At 33.0% G+C, this 26,110-nt stretch overlaps 1 protein-coding gene across 3 annotated transcripts in view; it reads right to left on the bottom strand.

Annotated features, from left to right (window-relative positions):
• Window positions 1–26,110, bottom strand: part of LOC114338432 (tyrosine-protein kinase Abl) — a 277,967-nt gene that overhangs the window by 164,447 nt on the left and 87,410 nt on the right. For 2 of the 3 annotated variants that reach the window (XM_050659242.1, XM_050659241.1), the window contains exon 2: window positions 18,269–18,289. The exons of the other annotated variant lie outside the window; for it this stretch is intronic. In XM_050659242.1, the coding sequence (XP_050515199.1) occupies window positions 18,269–18,289 (21 nt within the window). The remainder of the gene's footprint in view (window positions 1–18,268; window positions 18,290–26,110) is intronic. 3 annotated transcript variants of the gene reach the window in all.

The following is a 26,110-nucleotide window of genomic DNA, read 5'->3' as shown; positions in this document are numbered from 1 at the left end:
CATCTGCTGCAGGTCCAATTTTTAACGACAACATTAATCAATTTCACTTCCATCAAGACTCACGACATCCTTTCAAAAAATTTTAGCTTTTCGGAATTAGAATTAGCCTTAAAAAAATCAAAAATACTGCACCTGGAGTTGACGGGTTCACTTATACGATAATAAATAAATTGCCTGAAAGTGGTAAACTTTTTCTATTAGAAATTTTTAAGGATTGGTGGTTGAAACAAAAGTATTCAGATAGTCTTAAAAATATAGTCTTAAAAATATAATTGTGTGTCTTCTAGCGAAACCTAAGAAACCACCTGACTTACCTTCGTCCTACCGACCTATTTCATTGTTATCGTGTATTACAAAAACTTTCGAAAGGCTTATAAAATTTAGACTCGAACATTTTGTCGAAAACAGATCAATTTTACCAAAAAATCAGTATGGATTTCGTAGAGGTACAGGTACAATTGATGCAATCTCCCATTTAGTTACAGATGCTCAATTGTGTCTATCAAAAAATAATTACATGTTGTGTCTTTTTGTGGACCTTAAAGGGGCTTATGATGTGGTAGATTTGGAAATATTATATTCAAAAATGGTAACGTTTGGTATCAATAAAAGAGTCTCTATAAATATTTTAAATTTGTTTGCTAATAGAAAAATATTTTTGCGAGATAGTTATAACGTTTTACATAGTCCAAGAGTACTTTACAACGGGCTTCCACAAGGCTCTATTTTAAGTCCTCTTTTGTTTAACTTATACACTGCAGACTTGCATGATTTGATGAGCGATGACATACAAATTATTCAATACGCGGACGATTTATGCATTTATGTCACCCATAATACCTACGATCGCTGCATGATAGATTTAAGACGTACTTTTGACAGGTTACAAAACTGGTTCGAAGATATGGGTTTTAGTGTTTCACCAGAAAAGACAGCTGTGATGTGTTTCACAAGGCACAGATATCAGTTAGTCGATAATTTCTCTATAGGTAAATACACTATTCCTATCGTAAAAGAATATAAATATTTAGGTATAATTATAGTAAACTTCTATGGACCAGTCACATTAAGTATGTCAAACAAAGATGTGAAAAGGGAATTAATCTTCTGCGCTTCCTCTCCAAACAGAGCTGGGGCGCGTATCAACAAATTTCCTTAATGTTCTACAAGTCTTATATTCGCTCGATTTTGGATTATGGGTGTACTCTCTATGGTTCTACCTCCAATACGAACCAACTTACTCTTGATCGAATACAATATAGAGCTCTGAAAATATGTTTGGGAGCCATGGCATCTTCACCAAATCATGGCATTCTGGCAGAGTCTCAAGAACTTCCTCTTAGTTTTCGAAGACAGTTTTTAGCAAATAAAAGTCTATTAAAATATAGATGTTACAACAGTGATTTGATCGCAAAAATGAACTTTCTTGTAATTAAGAATTTGACAAATCATTATTGGAAAAAGAAAAACTCTCCTCCTTTGGCAGATGCATTTATTGATACAAACTTATTTCAAAATGATATTGTTAAACTTAATAAAATACCATTGTATGCACACAGTTTCGATTCTATAATTGACAAACCTATCACCATATTCCCTCGGTATTCAGATTGTAATATCTTAAACCAAGCCATGATAAAATCCATTGTGAATGGTCTCGGGTCGAACTTAACTAAAATATATACAGATGGGTCAAAAACGGAGCTAAATACAGGTTCGGCATTTTTTGTTTCAAACATAAATCATATTGAAAAGTACAGAATCTCAAATTATTGTTCCATTTTTACCGCCGAGTCCTTTGCTATTGAAAAGGCACTAAAATGGTGTGCAACTCAAACATGCACGAATGTGGCAATAATTTCAGACTCAAAATCAGCATTACAAGCTATTAGCGGTCACCCAATAAACCAATTCCGAAATGCCTTAATTTTGAACATTAAAAAATTAATTATGGATCTTAAACAAAATAATGTAACTGTTTCGTTTATTTGGACGAAAGGACATTGTGGAGTCGAAGGTAATGAAATTGCGGATATAGCCGCAAAAAGTAGTCACAGTTGCCACCACATTGACAAAGTATTTAATTTAAAAGATTTGAATAATGCTCTCAAACCTAATATCAGAAGGAAATGGGAAACTGATTACAAAAGAATTGCAAATAAATCTACAAACCATTATTTCAGAATTCACCCTACACTTCCAAAAAACATTCCTCATTTCTCCTTTAATTATAATAGAGCACACATGTCAGTATTGACTCGTTTAAAATTGAACCATGCTCGCTTTCCATCTCACTTATATAAAATTGGAATACTTAACTCTCCTGTCTGTAGTTGTGACAATATATCCATTGGTGATTTAAATCATATATTTCTAGAATGTTCTGTGAACTCTCAATATTCTTCAATTCTGTATCAAGAACTAATTAATCATGAGTGTCCATTGCCACTAAATATTACAGCTCTCCTTTCTTCCTCAGATAAAGCGGTACTAGATTCCATCATTAATTTTATCAGAAATTCAAAAATAGCGGTATAGTTTAGAAATAGACAATATGAAATCATTTAATGTAATTAAGAATTTACATGTTTTGTGGCAAATAGATTTTGTCTGACGCCAGGATCTCTCTCTCTCACACACACACACACACAACTTTAAATTTTTTAATTCATCGAACATTTTTGGATTTCCATAAAATTATAGAAAATAAGAAAATAAAATAATTAATGAAGACGAATAATTAAACAGAAACGAATTTAAAAAACAAGTAGAATATCAATAATATGTTAATGTTAACATTAAAACTGGAAAACTGATATTAAGAGTAAACAGTAGCGATCAACAGGTAGCAACAAAATATAACTTCGGGAGATAGTATGATAAACTTTGGCAACAGTGGTAATCTTCGACATTATCTAAGATTAATATTTTGACAATATCATAGTTAGTATAGTATAGTTGATCCAAAAGATGGCATAACCCAGACATCCAAAGTGAAAGTTATCCTTCAACACCAAATTGTTCTATATGGCCCACACAATGTCCAGAAAAAAGTCACACCATTTTGAGCGTCGGGTTTGGGGAAGAGAGGGGGGAGAAATCGGTAAATTCGTAGTTTTTTAAGTTTTTCGCCAATATTTCTAAAACTATGCGGTTTAGCATGAACAACCTTCTATACAAAATTGTTCTACATTAAATTTGAAATAAAAAAGGTCCATGCATAATCTTTCTAAAATGAATGGTTCCAAAGTTACGGAGGTAGTATAATATAACTGGTCCAAAAAAAGGCCTAACCCAAACATCCAAAGTAAAAATTTTCCTCCAACACCAAAATGTTCTATATGGTCCACATATTGTTCAGTAAAAAGTTGCACCATTTTGAGCGTCCGGTTTGGGAGGGAGATGGGAGAGAAGCCGGTAAATCGGTAGTTTTTTATGTTTTTCGTCAATATTTCTAAAACTATGCTTTAGCGTAAACAATGTTATACACAAAAATGTTCTACATGAAATTTAAAACATACATATATATAATTGTTATAAAATCAACGGTTCCAGAGTTACAGAGGGTAAAAGTCGAGGTTTTCGATACTTTTTATATTTTTTTGGCAATATTTATGATATATAACTATACCAAAAACCCAGACATCCAAAGTGAAAGTTATCCTCCAACACCAAATTGTTCTATATGGTCCACATAATGTTCAAAAAAAAGTCACACCATTTTGAGCGTCGGGTTTGGGGGGAGAGGGGGGAGAAATCGGTAAATATAAAAAGTATCGAAAACCTCCACTTTTCACCCTCCGTAACTCTGGAACCGTTGATTTTATAACAATTATGTATATATAGAACCTTTTTTGTTTTAAATTTTATGTAGAACATTTTTCCATAATACATTCCTTACGCTAAAGCATAGTTTTAGAAATATTGACGAAAAACTTAAAAAAACTACTAATTTACCGACTTCTCCCCCATCTCCCCCCCAAACCGGACGCTCAAAATGGTGTAACTTTTTACTGAACAATATATGGACAATATAGAACAATTTGGTGTTGAAGGAAAACTTTTACTTTGGATGTCTGGGTTAGGCCTTTTTTTGGACCAATTATACTATACTACCTCCGTAACTTTGGAACCGTTCATTTTAGAAGGGTTATGTATAGAGCCTTTTTTATTTCAAATTTAATGTAGAACAATTTGGTGTAGAGGGTTGTTCATGCTAAACCGCTTAGTTTTAGAAATATTGACGAAAAACGTAAAAAACTACGAATTTGCAGATTTCTCCCCCCTCTCCCCCCCAAACCCAACGCTCAAAATGGTGTGACTTTTTTCTAAACATTATGTGGACCATATAGAACAATTTGGTGTTGGAGGATAACTTTCACTTTGGATGTCTGGGTTTGGGTAACTATACCATACTAAGTCGCGCTAAATGGAAGTAATATAAAACGATGTTATTATTAATAAATAGATATTTATAAAAATAAACCAAAATGGGTGAAAATTTTATGTTAAGATAGGTATTTAGAAAGGTATTTGCATGAAATATCTAATAATAAAACAATAATAAATAATCATTTTTTGTTGTGAAGCGAAACAAATTTCGATTTTCGCATAATTTTGGCACGGTTTTTAATCAACTTTTTCTTGGAAGGTTTCACTTTATTTTTCGTTTGATTTACTTTTTCCATTTTGTTAAACTATTGATATTTTTAGAATAAAAAATCCTCCTAAAACTTTATATACCTACTCGCATTATAATTCGAAATATTTTTACGTAAAATATACTTACCTACTTACATATAACTAAAACTCACAATTAACAACAATCTATTCTTTCAAAGAGGCCAACAACTTATAAACACTACTTTCCTATGAAACAACAAAAACGAATTCTTAAATTAACACACTACTGCACTGAACAGATATCGATAAAGATGACAGAGCAGATTAGAGAAAATCTGACGCAGGTTTGTCAAAATGACAGTGATAATTTCTCTATGTTGCCTAATTAGTTATTTAGTTATAATATGTTCGATTTCTTGTTAGAAATAAAAAAAATTAGTAGTTCCAAGATTACACAAAATCTAGGCATGGGATAAAAAAGTTTATTTGAAAAAAGTTCATTTTTTTTTCTTCTTAATGGCGGTACAGGCTCCTTTTTTCAATATTTTATTTAGTTATAGAGTAATTTCCACGTACTAACATATTTCTGAAATTGGGCTCTGTACCGCCATTCTTTATTATATTACGAATATGTGTGCCAAATATCTCGCCGCAATCTTGAAACACGTTTGTTGCTACCTGTTGATCGCTACTGTAGCCTCTTAAAATGATAGCTGTAGGAGCAACATGTAGACGAAATAATCAGAATTGCTTATAAATTAGAAGAAGAAGATGAATTAGAAAAATGTGAATTTTATTAAAGATTTTCTTTTTTGTAGATTTAAATACATACGTATTTAACTATTGGTTCTAAATTATTAGAGTTTTTAAGCCCCTTATTTCAGTAACGTTATACGTTATTCTGCTCATACGCATTAAAAGAAAAATAACGTATTAGTTTATTAGCGGATAAGGTGTTCCTTTATTTGGGTAGAAGTAGAAATAAGGTTCACGTTATTAAGAGATTACGTATTTGTAAGATTGACAAATGCCGTATAGGAAAAGTCAAACAATAAGGAATGCACTTAATTTTCCCCTTGTTGCCATATTCTAAATTTGAAAAATATATAGGGAATAATCCGATAATCTTGACATAACATTCCTATTACAGCGAGCATTTTATTGGTTAGAATTAGAGACGTTTATATGACGTCATTATTATATTCGGTCAGATGGTAAATGGTAACTGACGTCTGTCATAATATTGGAGGTTAAATATAATTTGAAATTATTGTTTTCAAATTATATTTTATTTATTTAGTTTATATTTTAACAATTTATTTTTTAACCAACTTCACTTTCCCTGTCCTATCCTTGATGGGCCTTATTGTATGGTAGGTTTAATTAGGCGTTAATTTTAAGAAATGTTGCTGGCTAAATGCGCACAGCTCCCAAAAGCCATAAAAGAAGAAGAAAAAAAAAATAAACAAACAAACATCTTACATAACATTTATAGAACAATGTCAGTTTGACAATTATAATACAGATAGTTATCTTTGTTTCACACTTTTAAAGACAAAGAGAAACAGTGTATGTAGCCCGAAGCTGCTTTGCGAACTAATATACGAGGAAAAATTTGTTTAATTTTGTTTGCCATTAAGTTTGTACCGGTCGGTTATGATGTCATTAAATCTATGACGTGCATTCTTAATTGTTTGACTTTTAATTCATATCTAAATCACAAAAGACAAAAAAAAAGTCATATAAGTTGCACCAAAGATAACTATGTAGAATAAAAAATATAGTAATTATGTATAGACAAGTATAACGTTTTACGTTTAACGTACGTCAAAAAGTAGAGGGCCTAACAACTCTATTAAGTTGAGTAACCATCTGAAGTATTTTCTCCTTCCATTTTTCATGCAGGTCCAAATAAAATTTCTTTGTTATTTGCATGCCTATCTTTTAACTCATCTTGTTAATATCTGCCTCCATTTTTGTGACATTCATAGAAAAATAAAGCAATTAATCTGAAACTTTTATATTACCTGTTAAAAAGGGGTTATCCGGGAGTAATTCTTTTATCATTACATATTATATCCTTTCACTGTTAAGGAACGATAATGCTTTTAAGGATCAACCTCGTACATATCAGACAGGAATAGTTGCTAGAATATAGCGTTCTGGCAACATTTTAAAAATCATAAACCCACCCCAGTTCACAATATAACTTCCACCAACGAATATAGCTGAACGAGGTCCGTGAACTTAGCCCGAAAAAGTCGGGAAAAAAAAATGCGATTGGTGCCATTCGTTTGTCCATTGATTGCCCACGTTTGTCCACCATTTTATTTCGTTAGTCCACCCATCAATTCTTTTTTAAAAACAAAAATTTTTTTTCGGGCTAACTTCACATTTCCACAAATTTTCGAAAATTTAAAAAAACTCTTGCTATATTGTTTCTCCATCGTTTGTCCATGTTTGTTCACCACATAATTTTTTTTGTCCATCCTCTGAAACAACCCCCTGTTAATTGTAATTATTTTTTTATTTCTTAATTCGGGCTAACTTCACGTTCTCTTATATGGACATTTAAACGTTAATTCGGGTGCAGAATCACAACTAAGCGTTTGTCCACCCCTTTGCAGCATTTGTCCAACCCCTTAAAGTGCGAAACAACCCCCCTGTTAGTTGTAATTATTTTTTTATTTCTTAATTCGGGCTAGCTTCACGTTCCCTTAAATGGGCATTTAAAAGCTAGCACGAATTAAGAAATAAAAAATAATTACAATTAACAGGGGGGTTGTTTCGCACTTTAAGGGGTTGGACAAACGCTGCGAAGGGGTGGACAAACGGGTAGTTGTGATTCTGCACCCGAATTAACGTTTAAATGCCCATTTAAGGGAACGTGAAGCTAGCGCGAATTAAGAAATAAAAAAATAATTGCAATTAACAGGGGGGTTGTTTCGCACTTTAAGGGGTTGGACAAACGCTGCGAAGGGGTGGACAAACGGGCAGTTGTGATTCTGCACCCGAATTAACGTTTAAATGCCCATTTAAGAGAACGTGAAGCTAGCCCGAATAAAGAAATAAAAACATAATTGCAATTAACAGGGGGGTTGTTTCGCACTTTAAGGGGTTGGACAAACGCTGCGAAGGGGTGGACAAACGGGTAGTTGTGATTCTGCACCCGAATTAACGTTTAAATGCCCATTTAAGAGAACGTGAAGTTAGCCGGAATAAAGAAATAAAAAAATAATTACAATTAACGGTGGGGTTGTTTCGCACTTTAAGGGGTTGGAAAAACGCTGCGAAGGGGTGGACAAACGGGTAGTTGTGATTCTGCACCCGAATTAACGTTTAAATGCCCATTTAAGGGAACGTGAAGCTAGCCCGAATTAAGAAATAAAAAAATAATTGCAATTAACAGGGGGTTGTTTCGCACTTTAAGGGGTTGGACAAACGCTGCGAAGGGGTGGACAAACGGGTAGTTGTGATTCTGCACCCGAATTAACGTTTAAATGCCCATTTAAGGGAACGTGAAGCTAGCCCGAATTAAGAAATAAAAAAATAATTGCAATTAACAGGGAGGTTGTTTCGCACTTTAAGGGGTTGGACAAACGCTGCGAAGGGGTGGACAAACGGGTAGTTGTGATTCTGCACCCGAATTAACGTTTAAATGCCCATTTAAGAGAACGTGAAGTTAGCCCGAATAAAGAAATAAAAAAATAATTACAATTAACGAGGGGGTTGTTTCGCACTTTAAGTGGTTGGACAAACGCTGCGAAGGGATGGACAAACGCTTAGTTGTGATTCTGCACCCGAATTAACGTTTAAATGCCCATTTAAGAGAACGTGAAGTTAGCCCGAATAAAGAAATAAAAAATAATTACAATTAACGAGGGGGTTGTTTCGCACTTTAAGTGGTTGGACAAACGCTGCGAAGGGATGGACAAACGCTTAGTTGTGATTCTGCACCCGAATTAACGTTTAAATGCCCATTTAAGAGAACGTGAAGTTAGCCCGAATTAAGAAATAAAAAAATAATTACAATTAACAGGGGGTAGTTTCAGAGGGTGGACAAAAAAAATTATGTGGTGGACAAACATGGACAAACGATGGACAAACAATATAGCAAGAGTTTTTTTTAATTTTCGAAAATTTGTGGATTTGTGAAGTTAGCCCGAAAAAAAATTTTTGTTTATAAAAAAGAATTGATGGGTGGACTAACGAAATAAAATGGTGGACAAACGTGGACAATCAATGGACAAACGAATGGCATCAATCGCATTTTTTTTCCCGACTTTTTCGGGCTAACTTCACGGAGCTAGCTGAGCGTCTATATTCATTGCATCTACTCAATCATCGTAGTTTCAAAATAAGGATTCGGATGTTCAGGCCAGTAGACGCGTTATAAATATTTACGAATGTATGAGAAATAACATGTAGGAATATATACCTCGTCCAATTTACTTACCGTTGCATGTCATCCGCGCCATAGCCTGTGACACGATACCAACACGAAATATCTAGGCGGTAGGTGTGTTTCCCTTTAGAATAATTTTGATTCTAAAAAAGAACACACCCACCGCCTAAATATTTCGTGTTGGTATCGTGTCATAGGCTATGGCGCGGATGACGTGCAACGGTAAGTAAATTGGACGAGGTATAGCAAAATAATATTGTAAAAAGGATTGTGAAATTAAGAAAATTAACCCTTTTCACTACTATAAGAACTATAAAGGTCGATCATTATCGATCAATGTTGTCGATCATTAGAGAGATTTTGCACCTCTTATTTTGCAATTCCGTTATGGTTATCGTTATACTACGTCTGCGCAGTAGCGAATATAATATGATCCGTTATCGTTATTAAACATAAGGGATTCCGTAATTTACGGAGGTTTAAAGTAGTACTTATCGTTATCGTTATAGTAATGGTTAAATTGCTTTGTTGCCAGAATGTAAAAAAATCAGTAAAATTACATTTACATAGATTCTAATTTTGATTACTTATAAATTAAAATATCAAAAACTGTTCAAGTATATGCTTAAAATTAAAATAACGTTGTGAAGTGAGGTTATGTTTAAAAAACGATAACGATGACAAGAAAAACCTACTTGACAGGCTGCAAAAACTCTGCTTTTTAACGTTGCCGTAATCGTTATGCTTTAATAAAGTTAACCATAGCGGAGCCAAAATCAGCGGTTATTTTAAGAGGTGCAAAATCTCTCTATTCTGCGATTAGTAAACGGACAAATAAAAAAATATTTGACGATTGATGAAGCAACAAAGGGCTTTAACATGTTATTTGAGTGCATATGCGCAAAATATTGCCTGTCAAAATGTTCAATATGTTTTAAATGTATTCATTTTTTTCGAATCCTGAGAAAACCAATAAATATTGTTTAAAACATTTAAACTCCGAATAAAAGATTATATTATTACTGATGGCCGAAAGTCTCTGAAAACTTCTATAATGTTTACTTTAATAAGTTGCAGGGGTGAAAATAAAAGAGAAAATTTAGTGTGATTTTTAATTGCAAATATTTCATTTAAAAGAAACTTTTTATTTATTCTAAGGGGCTTTCGGCCCTCGGTAATAACGTAATCTTTCATTCTGCGTTTAAATTTTGCAAAAAATACTTATTACGATTTCTCAGGATTCGAAAAAATGAATACATTTAAAACACATTGAAAATTTTGACAGGCGACATTTTGCGCTTTTCCACTTAAGGGCGGTATATACTTTTATAATGGAAATACAATACCAACATTAAAAATGATCCAGTGGTTGCAGTGTATCCAGCAGATCATTTTTGTGGTATATGATTTACTTTATTTAATAACATAATACACTGACCGGCACGAAAAAGAGGCACCCCACAAAATGAGTCATTTTTGATATCTCGTTTTTATGTCTCTTATGTTTTAAACCTGTTGTCCGATTTAAGTAATTTTTTTAATATGTTATAGCTTTATTCTTTAACAATATAGCTGTACTAATATTGTTGCTAAACAGGTCAATTTTCATTGTATACCGGGTGTACGAATCAAACTGTGTTTTTTCTCAAAGTTCGCAACATCCTGTGTGAATATATTCCAGCTGGAATATTCCAGCATTTATAAAATACTGAAATGAAAACCCAATTATAGCCTCAGGTTGTTTTCTTATTTTGTTTTTTGATTCATTCGCTTACGTTGGATAATACAAAAGTTGGGTACTTTAACAACTAGCCATGTTCTTCATCAGTACAGGGTGTTTCTAAATAAGTGCGACAAACTTCCAAGGGTAATTCTGCATTAAAAAATAATGACAGTTTGCTTTGTAATCGTATGTCCGCAAATGTTTCGTTTCCGAGATACGGGATGTTGAATTTTTTCTTACAAACTGACGATTTATGTATTACTTTAAAACCGGTTGAGATCTGCAAATGAAATTTATTGGGTTTTAAGAAGTAGTTATTGCACATTTTTTGACATACAATTAGGAATTTTATATTTTTCATTGGCGTGCATACGGGTAATATGATCAGTTATATTACCCGTATGCACGCCAATGGCGAAAATAAAATTCTCAATCGCGTGTCAAAAAATAAGCAATAACTATCTCTTAAAACCTACCAAATTTCATTTGCATATCTCAACCGCATTTAGGGCAATAAATAAATTGTCAGTTTGTAAGCAAAAATTCAATATCCCGTATCTCGGAAACGAAGCATTTGCTGATATAATACGTTTATAAAGCAAACGTTCATTATTTTTTCATGCAGAATTACCCCTTAAAGTTTGTCGCACTTATTTAGAAACACCCTGTACTGATGAAGAACATGGCTAGTTGTTAAAGTACCTAACTTTTGTATTATCCAACGTAAGCGAATGAATCGAAAAACAGAATGCTCCATAGGGTGTTGCGAACTTGTAATAAAAAAAAGGACAGTTTGATTCGTACACCCGGTATACAATGAAAATTTATCCGTTTAGCAACAATATTATTACAGCGATATTGTCAAAGAATAAGACCACAAAATATTTAAAAAAATACTTAAATCGGACAACAGGTTTAGGAGATACGAGACATCAAAAATTACCGATTTTTTTGGGGTGCCCGTTTTTCGTGCCGGTCAGTGTATATCGTGATTTACAAGCCAGCCGCGTTTAACGAAAAAGAAGGCGTAATATTGTATAGCGAGCTACCCCAAATTTCGCTATCCTAATCTTTAGGGCAGGGGTTCCCAAACTGGGGGGCGCGCCTCCCCTGGGGGGCGTGAGGACATATCAAGGGGGACGCGAGACAAGTTGAACATTAAATTAAATTTAGTTATTTTTCTAAAATTCAAAATTAACCGCTTGTTAAACTGTGTCTAGTAACGCAGAGTAAGCAAAAGTTATCTCAAATACCTCTTTTTGACAACACTGTGATTGATTTTGATAACATTGATAATATGACCGAAGGCATACAAAACCAGGTAGTTGATGCAGTAAAATAATCGCCTAAATAATAAAATTTTTTGCTATTCAGCTAGACCAGAGTACTGACATAGCACAATGTTATCAGTTAATTGTTTATGTTCGGTATATTCAAAACGAAAGAATGAAAGACAAGCTACTCTTTTCTACAGAGTTGGAGACGGGAGTCCACGACAAAAGCTATTAATGTTATGAAAGCAGTGTGAGTGCTTTTTGACGAACATGAACTCTCTGGGCAAAAACTGATCAGTTTATGTACAGATGGCGCGCCTTCAATGCTTTGTTTTCGCTCAGGCTATTTGCAATTAGTAATAGAGAAAAATGCTGATGTGATTGGGATACACTGTTTTATACATCGACAAGCCTTGTCAGCAAAAACCCTTCCAAATGAATTTATGGCTGTCTTGAAGTTGTGTATTAAAATAGTAAAGTACATAAAAAAACAGTGCGTTGGATACTCGACTGTTTAAAACTCTTTGTGAAGAATTATAATGTGAGCACAAAACACTGCTACTTTATACAGAAGTACGATGGCTCTCAAAAGGAAACATGTTGGCAAGATTATTTGACCTTTGAGATGAAGTAATCACCTTGGAACATTAAAAGCAAATGGCTAATGAGCTAAACATGGCCTTCAAAAACATTGTACCCAAGTAATATTGGCTTATTTGTCAGACATCTTTGACTCGTTGAACAGCCTTAACCGAAAACTGCAGGGTGGAGACTCAAATATAGTAGTTACTCATTGTGATGGAGGCTTAGTAATTCAACTTTGGAGGCGTAAAATATCAGCAAACCCCTAAAATTATCCAATCTCAGAAGAAACACGCTTCAAGGACATTTAAGAAGGATCAAGTTTGAATATCCAAATATCAAACCATTTGGAGAGCCTAATTGAAGGGTTCCAGAAATACTTCTCAAACACTTGCGATAATTTTATTTACAGAATGTCAACTGATCCATTCCATGTCAACATAGACTCCCTGTCTGAATCAGTTCAAGAAGATGCTTTGCAAATAAATCCAAATGATTTTTTTAATGATTCCTCTGCTAAATACTTTGTTATAATGGACAAACCTTCATTTTGGTTAAAATATTTCAAAGTGTATCTTAGTGTATCACAGGAAGCTCTTCATTTATATTTACCTTTTTCAAGTAACTATTTGTGCGATTTACAAATACTTTAACTAAGTCAAAACTTGTGGCAATTAAAAAATTAAAACAAAACTATCGGAATAAACTTGATGTTGCTAGTGACTTGTGCTGTGCACTTACTAAAACTCAGCCACGAATAGGCTCACTAGTAAATAAAATGCAAGCACATCCATCGCACTAACCAACCTAATATATTTTTCTTTTATTAATAATTTTTGTATTTTATGGAAACTGATATCATTGTATCTTATGGCAGAATAAATAAATGTTTCGTTTTCAAGCTAATACTTATTTGTTTTTGTTTTGTTCCTATTAAGGCGCATAAAATTTATTGTAAAGGGGGGGCGCGAGAGGCTTTCATTTCAACAAAAGGGGGCGTGGTACAAAAAAGTTTGGGAACCCCTGCTTTAGGGGATATCAAGCGAATGGCTGGCCACGAATGGATGCAAAAACTAACTGTTGGACCCACCTAAGGCTACGGCCAGAGAGACGACAATTTACGGCGTTGTAAGAGCAGTAAAATGAAGCGCGAAAATAATAAAACAATATTTACTTATCAAATAAACATTTTTTCCTGTTTTCGGACAACAGTAAATCTCAATTAATTTAAATCAAAACGGGAACTGGTGTAAGTTTAAAAAAAACTGATAGTGTGTAAATAAATTTATTAAATCAGCTAAGTACTTTCAGCATTTTAAATGCCATCATCAGAGCTATCGCCTCATAGTTGTAAATACCTCAAACGAAGAGAAATCATTGAACAAACACATTCCAATTTTAAAAAGTGACCAGGGATCAAACCACTGGTCAGGGTAAAAACGGTAAAAACCCTTAAAATATATAGTAACAGCTGTTAATTGTAAAATGGTAGCCTTTTTTAAAACACATTAAAAGTGATGATTATATATATATATATATATATATATATATATATATATATATATATATATATATATATATATATTTTAAAGGTTTTTACCCTGACCAGTGGTTTGATCCCTGGGGCACTTTTTAAAATCGGAATGTGTTTGTTCAATGATTTCTCTTCATTTGAGGTATTTACAACTATGAGACGATAGCTCTGATGATGACATTTGAAATGCTGAAAGTACTTAGCTGATTTTATAAATTCATTTACACACTATCAGTTTTTTTGAAAACATACACCAGTTCCCGTTTTGATTTATATAGAATTGTGTACAAGTCAAACAGTATTTTTCTATTCAATTAATTTAATTAAAAAAAAATTTTAATATTAATTTAAAATTTATTTTAATTTAATAATTATGTTAATGTTTAAATTAGTGAGTAGAGCATTGAATAACCTTTCGATTGAGCTATCACACGACCGCTATTCTCATTTAAAAAAAAATGATCGATTACGTCAGTTACTAATATGGTGTACAGGTATGCCAAAAAATTATAATTTAAAAATGAAAATCGACCTGTTTCGGGATTTATCTCCAGAGTCGCCCATTCTCGAGAAAATGAATTTATTCCAACTCAAACGTCCTCACTGTATCTGAAAATATGCACTTTTAACAAATGCATATACATACAGTGATGAGCGCGCTAATAACCGGCAAAATAGCGCAAAAGATGGAAAACGTAATACATTGTCAAACAAAAGGAGATGAAACTAGTGGAGGTGGAAATTATCGTTACAAACGTATAAATTAACATTACATTACATGGTTTCCCACCTTTAGACGTATCGGTAGTGGGAGCACGCAAAATAGAAATATATTTTAGTGACGTCACGTTGCCTAGCAACCGCCGATTCTCGCATTGTGAAATTCGTTTTGTGACGTCAACAAAATAGAATTCTATTTTGCGTGCTCCCACTATAGAGGAGTATGACAACTGTCACTGTGACAGTAGAATTTTATAAAATACTCATGTCACAGACGTCTAAAGGTGGGAAACTATGTAATGTAATTTTAATTTGTACGTTTATATCGATAATTTCCACCTTTACAAGTTTCATATCTTTTTGTTTCGCAATGTACTATGTTTTCCATCTTTTGCGTTATTTTCCGGTTATTAGCGCGCTCATCACTGTATTATGCACATCTACAATTATCCAAAATATGCAAATAAACACTTAATATGCATTTTGCATATTTCCCGAGCGATAATAACAAATTGTAGTGCAGTCGCTGAAGGTGGATATGAGCTATTACCTCCGATTTCGTTGAACCTCCATCAATTTGCATGAAAATTGCTGAGTGGTTAGAGGATGTCTCAAGGAACAACGGTGACATGGTCCCATCTTGCGCTTTTACCCTGGGGGTAGATGCCACCCCTTCTCGGGGTGAAAATGAATTTATTAAAAATAACTCCAAAAATTGATAGAGCGACAATTTCTAAGCAAAATTTGTTATATAAAGTTATTAAAATAAGTCAATACTCTTTGAGTTATTAAAGATCAAAGATTTTAAATTTTTCGTCAGAAAAATTCATGTTTTAAACCGATTTTTCATAAATAACTCAAAAACTATATGTTTTTACAAAAAAGTTATTACTACCAAAATTGAAGCTAATATAAAGATAAATAAACTCCTTACTTGAGAAACCTATTTATGTTAACTAAAAGTGAGTTATAGGTAATTGAATGAATATTTTTTTCGGCGAGTACCCAAATCTAAGTATTCAAGCTTAAATAACCTATTAAACATTTTTCCAAAGTACTTAGAAATATCAATCAAATAAGCCACCGAACAAGTTGATAGCATTAAAATTTATGCTTAAAAATTTTTTCAAAATTTATCTTCTAAAAATTTTTCCAAAAAATGTTATGGTTCTTTTTTAATAACTCCCTTAATTTTTACGATATATGGTTCTCCTTTAAACCATTTCAAAGACAATTTCAAGGGCTATTAAACTGTGTTAATTTAATTTCTTAAACCCCTTACTTTTTAAATATGAAAGGTTACATGGTTCTTGCAGTAAAATTTAAACTTTAAACGTTTCTATCTCGGTTATCTTTTACCCTACAGAAATGGCAAAACAGTTAAAATATTTGCTAACAGAAAAAATAAAATTTGGATATATATATAATTTTTTACTTATATTAAGCAGTTTTGCTGTTATTATCAAAAGAAAACAAAAATTACGATAGTTCTAAAAATTCTGATTTTTTAAAATTGTATCTTTTTTTCAAAAATATGCATTTTAAACCGTTCAAATTTGTCCGGTTTTAAATTTTAAACCGGCCATGCTGAAATCAACAGTTATGCTAATATAAAGACATTCTTATAAGGATTACTATAAATTTTAATTTTTGTGGAAATGGCGTATGTTTTATTTTTCACTTTTTCCTAAAAAATTCGAAAGGGTTCTTTTATTTTCATCATAACTTGCTTAACTTTTATGCTATTAACTTTTTCTGGAGCCATTTGATAAGTATTTTGAAGTACTTTAATAAGTACTTAGCAGGTATATCTTATAAAATGCATAGCTTTCCCGTTATTTTAGCTTGAATACTTAGATTTGAGTACGCGCCGAAAAAATATAACTTCAATTACCCATAACTCACTATTAATTAACATTAGCGTAATTTTGTTGATAATAGCTTTTTTGTAAAAGCTTATAGTTTTTGAGTTATAAGTGAAAAACAGCTTTAAAACATGCTTTTCTTCACGAAAAATGGAAATTTTTGATCTTTAATAAGTCAAAAAGTATTGATTTATTTTAATAACTTTATATAACAAATTTTGCTTAGAGTTTGTCCCTCTATCGATTTATGGTATTATTTTTTAATACAATAATTTTCACCCTCGAGCAGGGGTGGTATCCACCCCCAGGATAAAAGCGCAAGTTGGCACCATGTCACTTTTGTTCCTTGAGGTATTCTCTAACTACTCACTAATTTTCATGAAAATCGATGCGAGGTTCAACGAAATCGGAGGTGAAAACCTTCAGTGACTGCACTAAAACGAGATATTCAATAATAATGTTTTGTCACTATTTTATATTATGTTACAAATATATTAATTTATAAAATGGCTATATTGTTGGGAGATTTTATCACGTGCTGTTCCACTCTCGAAGAGAAGACTTTTATGTGTCAGAGTAAACTGATATCTTGAGAGGAGATACAAATAAACTGAAATCATTGAAACTACCTAATGTGAAGTAAGTACATGGACGGTGAAAAGGAGAGATTGAGTATAACCCCAACGAATATTCTGGGATATATACACAAAGCTTGGAGAAAAACTTACTTACTTAGTCCTAAGCCTTTCTACCTTTAAGGCTGGTGGAGTTGAATTTGGCATTGTAGCCTCCATGTTAACCGATCTTGTGTTAGGTTTCCTGCACTTTCCAATTTCAATCCTTTCTTCTCGACTTCTTTCCTGATTTCATCTACCCACATAACTCTTGCTTCTCCTCTTTTGTTTTTTTCTCTGCACTCTCATTTCGAACACTCGTTTTGTTAGTCTCTCGTTCGACATTGTACACACGTGCCCGAACCATCTAAGTTGTCCGTCTACTATTTTTTCATTGATTGGTTCTAGTAATAGGATTTGTCTGATTGTTTCGTTTCTACTTCTTTGCTATTTTTCTCAGGAAACATATTTCCATACTATTGACTCTGGGTTTTTTTCTCCCCGTCAATGTCCATGCCTCGCTGCTATACATCATTGTTGGTCTAACTACTGATCTAACGACTGCCGTTTTACTTTCTCCGGTATCTCTTTTTTCCCCAAAAATGTTGTTTTCATAGTGTTAAATAAGCTCGTCTCAGTTCGTCAAATAAAGTTCGTCTCATTCTTCCGTTTATTTCCATGTCTTGTTTGATCTTGAATTTACGCGGATTAAATTAAAAATTAATGATTTTTTAAACATGTTATCTTGAATTTATTTAGTAGTTAACGGTCATTCTTCATTCTTAACTAATAGATTATAAGAGAACATGCGATAATTGAAATCAGTGATGCTCAAAAAGTCATTAGGAATACATTAAATCCAATAAAAATCTTATTAAATAATATTATAAAAGGATCCCCAAATTTCTTAGATATAGGATTTACTTACTGAGAGATTGAAGTCGAAAATCTAAAACCAAAAAAAATAAGTGTTATTAACTTTTGATGAAATATCGTGATTATGATGGAATTGGATAGAGAATATGTGTAATTTTTATATAAAAGTCAAAGTACTAACAAAGACTGACTTGTCGTATAAGACTGACTTGGGCAGTCTTTGGTAAGTTGAACCACATTTTCAAATCGTCCGACATACCAATATGTCTTAAAAGAAAAACCTTTGATCAGTGTGTTTTGCCAGTGTTGACTAACGGAGCGGAAACGTTGACCATGACAAGGAAATAGGTGCAAAAGTTTCGTGTGGCTCAAAGGGCGATGAAGCGTGCTATGTTGAGCGTTTCAGTGCGAGACAAGATCCCAAACCGCCAGCTACAACGAAGATCATGAGTGGCTGATGCAGTAGAGAGAATAGGAACACTGAAATGGAACTGGGCAGGTCACGTGGCTCGAATGGCAGAAAACAGATGGACAAAGCGGATACTGGAATGAAGACCAAGAGATGACGCCTACCGAAACAGAGGTCGTCCACCAACACGTTGGACTTAAAATTACCTTAAAATAAGTTGAAACACATGGAAAATTATGAGGGTGATCTATGCCCAGCAGTAGACAAGCGAAGATTCAATGATTACTAACAAAGATAATACGCAAAACCGATAATACGAAATTACAGTCATTATATAAATGTAGGTATATTTATTAGAAATTTGCACCTTTACACAGATCAGAAATAAAAATTGAAACCTGAAGATGACCTATAGAAGAACTACACTGCGATGCAAAAAAAATCGATCCACTAAAAATTTGGTCATTTTTGATGTTTTGAATTTCCTAAACCTGTTGTCCGATTTAAGTGATTTTTTACAACGCTATAGCCTTATTCATTGACAAAATCCCTGTAATAATATTGTTACTAGACAGTCAAACTATCATTGTATACTGGGTGTACGAATCAAACTGTGTTTTTTTCTCAAAGTTCGCATCACCCTGTGGACTATTCTGGCATTTATAAAATACTGAAATTAAAACCCAACTATGGCCTCAGGTTTTCTTAACATTTTGTCTTTCGATTCATTCGCTTATGTTGATAATAAAAAAGTTAGGTACTTTAATAACTGGCCATGTTCGTCATCAGTACAGGGTGTTTCTAAAATATTTGCACAAAACTTTAAGGGGTTATTGTACATGAGAAAATAATGACAATTTTCTTTATAATCATATGTCCACAAACGCTTCGTTTCCGAGATACGGGATGTTCAATTTTTTTTTACCAACTGATGATTTACTTATTGCTTAGGCGCGTCGTTATTGCTGACAAGCTTAGGCGCGTGGTCTACAATTGTAGACCAATAGTTTTTTGTCGTATAATACCGGATTTTGACAAAATTACCAAATTAGTGATTAATAACATGTTTATTTATGTTCGCACTTTGATATTAGATATGTTTTGTTCCTTGGCTTTTCTCATTTTGACAGTGGTAAAATTAAAAACGAGGTCATGATTTTTTGCGTCTTTATTCGCAAGTAAATGAAAATGGTCACAAAAATAAGCTCAATTTAGTAAAAAACACAAATATTTTTTATCTTTGAACTTATAGAATGACCAATAGGGATAAATAATAAAGAATAGAACTAAAAAGTAAAAAAAGAACAAAACTATTAAATGGTCAAAGTGGCACAATTTTAGTCCGTCAAACATTCAGTGCAAATATCCCCAAAATGATCCTTGAATCCAAATGTGTCACATCTTTGGCATGCCCTTCTTGTTGACATATTGCAAATTATGCACAAATACAACTTCGTCCCACGTAATTTGTTGGAATATTAGGGGAAGGGGGTACGACTTCTTGAACTCCGAGCAGTACGCGAGCTCGTCGTCTAAGTTCTCTTAGCAGGGAAGGCATAGTTGATCCATATTCAATTTGCTGTTTGATTAGTTCCCATGCTAAGTTTTCAATTAAGTCGCTTCTTGAAACATTTTCATTTATGTTATTAGCTTTATATACACAGCAGGCTACATATTAGCTTTATATATACAACTAAAAACTGGAACGCGCTTAGTCGCGTGGTCTACGGTTGTAGACCAGTGCTCTTTGAATAATGGTAAAAAAATAATGCAAACAGATCGGCGGCGTTTAGCAAACTGAAGAGTAAGTTGGAAGTATTAGTGACAGCTACTAAGCGGGATGGGGGCGTATGTGCAGTTGTATGCAATTGGCGACCACTTAAAGGAGAGTGGTCTACGATTGTAGACCACGCGCCTAACGGAGGGTTAAAACCACTTGAGATGTGCAAATCAAATTTGGTGGGTTTTAAGACGTAGTTATTGCACATTTTTTGACATACAATTAAGAATTTAATATTCACCAGTGGCGCGCAAACGGGTATTATGACCGATAATATTACCCGTACGCACGCCAATGGTGAATATAAAATTCTTAATTGTATGTCAAAAAATGTGCAATAACTACGTTTTAAAACCCACCGAATTTGATCTGCATATCTCAATTGGGTTTAAAGCAATAAACAAATCGTCAGTTTGTAAAAAAAAATGAACACCCCGTATCTCGGAAACGAAGCGTTTGCGGACATATAATTATAAAACAAATTGTCATTATTTTCTCATGTAAAATTACCCCTTAAAGTTTGTCGCACTTATTTAGAAACACAGTATATTTATAAAGAACATGGCTAGTTGTTAAAGTCCCTAACTTTGTATCATCCAACATAAGCGAATGAATCGAAAAACAAAATGTTAAAAAAACCTGAGGCTATAGTTGGGTTTTAATTTCAGTATTTTATAAATGCTAGAATAGTCCACAGGGTGATGCGAACTTTGAGAAAAAAACACAGTTTGATTCGTACACCCGGTATACAATGACAGTTTAACTGTGTAGCAACAATATTATTACATAGATATTGTCAATGGATAAGGTTATAACGTGGTAAAAAATCACTTAAATCGGACAACAGGTTTAGGAAATTCAAAACATCAAAAATGACCAAATTTTTAGTGGATCGATTTTTTTGCACCGCAGTGTATTTACTTTTACGGAGAAATAATGGAGGAAAATTTTTGGTTAAAATGATAAAATTAATATTCGATCGATCTTCTTCTTTAGGTGCCGAGCCGCTTGTCAATCGTTAGCTCTTATGTTGCCCGATCGATCGTTTCCATATATCAATAGTTTCCATTAATTAGTTGAATTCCCTCCAGTTCTAACGTCCCGAAAAATTGGAAGTTTTTTTTGTAAAATTTTCTTTTTCTGCAGCCGTCCCGAACACAAAACTTTCGGTATGATTTATTAAATCGAAAGTACCATTTTACACAATTCGTACCGAAAGTAGCTACTTTCGGGACTAATTTTTTCACTTTCGGGACGCTTTTTTTACTTTCGGGACGATTTTGGGTAGCTAGGTAACGGCTTTGAAAATAACATCAACTTTGTATTTTATTATGACAACGCTTGTCATTTAAGATTCGTGTGTTTTCGCTCAGTTTTACGTTTTTCAATTCCAAGAAATGGAAATCAGCAGTTAAAGTGAAGCCGAAATGATTCCAGATGAGATTAGGGAAACTAAATATCAATATAAATAATTGTTATAATTGTGTTATTAATATTCATAAGTACATTTTTCTAATGTTGAATTCACGAGAGTAACTTTAAAGTGTTTAATAAAAGTTCATAAGTAAAGTTTATCCATATATTCTTTTTAACATGCAAAACGGCTACATAAAAAAATATTGTACGTAACACGATCCAAAAGTGATTTTACGAGACTCGCAGGATTCCAAACTTCCTACTCGTCTCGTAAAATATCACTTTCGGAACTTGTTACGTAAATTACTATTAGGAGCGTAGGCGCAAATATTTTACGGCTATGCCTACTTTTTCTTTTTTAACACGGCAAATTACGTGTAGTAAAATTTTCACTAGTATGGAGATGTAAACATTAGTTGACAATGACATTGTCATCATTAACTTAGAGATGACTTTTTAATGTTCTTGAATAACCGTTACTTGTATAATCGCTTAAATATTAATTCAGTTAATTAATATGATTATTTTTTCACTAACTATGTATAGTTTATTCTTCTTCTTTTTCATGTGCCGTGCTCGATTACACTAGTTTACAAATATATATTTTTTCTTTTACCCAAAAACAATTCATACATAATTTGTTTTCTGACTGCCCTCGTATAACTAAAACATATCTCACAAATTTTTATCACGTCAAGTTTTTGCGATATTCCCCCATGAAGTTTTTCAGTCATTTTTTCCTTGCGTCCAGTTTGACCTTAGCTATTGTGTTAAAGTGATTATCGACATTTAAATTAATTTCAAAATGTCATCAAAGGAGTGTAAATTAAACCCAAAAAACTTTTGCCATGTTTGTGGTAAAATAATCCTAACAAAAAAGAAGAGACCGATCTCAGAAGCAGTAAAACAGGCATATTTTCAATACTTCCAAATATCGATAAAAAATCTTGATAAAAAATGGGTTCCTCGTGTAGTATGTGAAAACTGTAGAAGTATTTTAACGAACTGGGCTGCAGGTATTAATAAAAAATACTTGCAATTCGGAGTCCCAATGTTGTGGAGAGAACCAACAAATCACGCCACGGACTGTTACTTTTGCCTTACAAAAACAAGAGGCTTTAACAACAAAAACACAAAATGGGAGTGAATATGTCCCTAAAAATTCATTTTTTACACTCGCACCTAGATTTTTTTCCTGAAAATCTGGGAAGCGTAAGTGACGAACACGGCGAACGTTTTCATCAAGACTTGAAGACTTTTGAAGAGAGATACCAAGGCTTTTGGGACAAAAATATGCTAGCCGACTACTGCTGGTCTACATTAAGAGAAACTGATACAAATCAGTATAAAAGAAAGAGTAATCTGTGTCATTTTTAGTTTTTTTTGTTTAACATATATGAATAATTATGAAAAACTTAAAAAATAAATATAAAAAAAACTTGACGTCCTGATTTTTTTTTTCACTACCTAACCTTATTTGGGATTGATTATACTACTTATACACATACACGTTGGTTCCATGGCTGGGTAAAAAAAGTTGTAAACTAGTGTTATCGAACGTTGGCTATAAAATTGGCTATAGCAATTTTGTTAACGGCAGCTCGGAAAAGGGATGCAGAGGATCTGTTATACCATTCTTTCAGGTTTTTAAGCCATGACGTTCTTCTTCGGCCTGGCCCTCTTCTTCCGTCTACCTTGCCTTGTATTATTAAACGGAGTATATTATATCTCTCTGGGTGTCGCATAATATGGCCAAAATATTCAAGTTATAAGTATAGTTTATATTATTAAACGGAGCTCTCGGCTACGGGCTCTCTGAACCGCAAAGTGGAATGTTTTCCTGGCGGTGCCTTTTGGTATGTTATACCTGGGTTAAGCAGAAAGCTTGAATTGAGTCGAAATTCATTTCGCTTATTCCCCGTTAGAGGGAGTTCTATCCATACTGCGATATAAATTATTTTAATTTATATCGACAATCTACGGTCGGAATGGTAAAAATCTGTCTTCCTTAGAGCCTCCTTGACAACAGGTAGACCTAGAAATAGTGCTATCGGGGGATGGAGGAAGACAGATTTTAATCAAAACGAAACCGTAGATTTTCTTATTTTGTTAATGCCATACTCTGCATAGAGTACAAAGACTCGTTTCATATGGGCTCTCTGAACCGCAAAGTGGAATGTTTTCCTGACGGTGCCTTTTGGTATGTTATACCTGGGTTAAGCAGAAAGCTTGAATTGAGTCGAAATTCATTTCGTATATTATATCTCTCTGGGTGTCGCATAATATGGCCAAAATATTTAAGTTATAAGTATAGTTTATAGCTATAATAATTTATATAATTATAAGTCTCCTGTTTTATACCGCTAACGCGGCTTTGGAATTATAGCGGGGTAGTCTGCTATACAGTGATGAGCGCGCTAATAACCGGCAAAATAGCGCAAAAGATTAAAAACATCATACATTGCGAAACAAAAAGAGATGAAAATAGTGGAGATGGAAATGATCGTTATACACGTTTAAATTAACATTACATTACATAGTTTCCCACCTTTAGACGTCTGTGACAGGAGTATTTTATAAAATTCTACTGTCACAGTGACAGTTGTCATACTCTTCTGATACAAGGTAAGGTAACAGGGCCAGTGCTACGCTTTAACCGCCTATTATTACCTCTGGGTTTACCCAGATACTAATATTTATTCAGGCTGAGTCGACCTGGGGCGTATAGGCATTTTAAAAATGTCTAGATGTTCTCGCCGGCACTGGGTTTCGAACCTCGGCCTACTTGCGTGAAAGTCAGACATGCTACCGCCTGAGCTATCCGGGACCGGACCCGTGTATATAATAATTTATACACTATACAATAAAAACTAATAACGGAGAAAAGAGAAAAAGTGATAAAAGTGATTTTTTTAATAATATATTGTTACTATAATAATATATTGTCACTATGTGTGCACGCTTAGATATATTTTGAACATATTTAACAACAAAATACTTGGGTCACAGAATATTTATTCCGGTGTAGGTATTATCTGCTTGGATCTTCCATAAATAATAAACAATAAATAACTTTTTAATAATTTCACGTCTTAATTAACTATCCGAAGTGAGAAATAAGCCACACTTTAACTAAAAAATGACTTTATTAACGTTTCGACGTCCACATCGGATTCGACGTCCACATCGGACGTCGTTGTTAAAATACAAAATATTAATAAATTAAACAAAAATGTTGTTGCTTAGTAAAAAATTCTTCTAATAACTTAATTTAATCTGACTCATTTATATGACATATATTATACATTTTAAAGTAGAAGACTTTAAAATACATTTTAAAGTAGAAAACTTTAAAATCATATTGCCAATATTTATGAGTTGCGTTCCTAGGACGACTTTACTGAAAGATAGTTCATTCGATTACATGAAATCAACCCAACTCAAGAATATCCGTCACAAAAAAGAAGAAGAAAATCTAATTATCTAATTGTATAATAATTTGTATGCATAAAGTTTGTCAATCTGTATTACGTTATAATAGTTCATTTTTAAAATATTAATTTTTTTCATTCACTATGTAAAATAGGTACCGATTGAAATTACCCAGTATTTCATTGTTAGTTATAAGTAGAGAGCGGAATATATGCAACACAACATTACCAAAATATGCGCATATATATGCATTACTTTTACTACAAATATGCAGGTATTTTTTCTAAATTTGTCTAAATATGCAAATGCATATTAAAAATACTCAAAAATAAAACAATATATTAAATATAAACATTTATGTTTAAAAAATTCAACCTACATTTATGTTTAATACATATTTATTTTTCACATAAAAACAAATGAAATGACACACAAAACTGATATTATAATTAAATTAAGAATCTAAATTATAGTATGAATTTATAATAAAATATTTTTCAAAATTTTCAACTAGCAACTTTTGCCTTCTATCACTAAAAACGTGTTTGGACACAGAAAAAGTTCGTTCTACATCTACTGATGTTATAGGACAATATTTTAATTTAGGCAGTAAACTAATTTGCCAAGTCGTAAGATTTTGCCAAGCACCAAAAAGAAATCAATTTTCATACGAGAAGCTGAAGAACAAAAGCGGAATTGTCTACAATTTGATGGATTTTTGTATTTTGATGCTTCTCTCTATGTCCGTCTTTATAAAAGTAAAAGCGAATTTGTCAAATAAAAACACTCTTTCCAAAAAAATTTCTTTTGTGGGACATGATGCTTTTGTTTGTCAGTTCCTCATTTAAAAAATGAAA

This window comes from Diabrotica virgifera, chromosome 8 (genome assembly GCF_917563875.1).
Source record: "Diabrotica virgifera virgifera chromosome 8, PGI_DIABVI_V3a".
Classification (NCBI taxonomy): domain Eukaryota; kingdom Metazoa; phylum Arthropoda; class Insecta; order Coleoptera; family Chrysomelidae; genus Diabrotica; species Diabrotica virgifera.
Note: the sequence above shows the minus strand (reverse complement) of the source record. Positions and strands in the feature narration are given on the sequence as shown.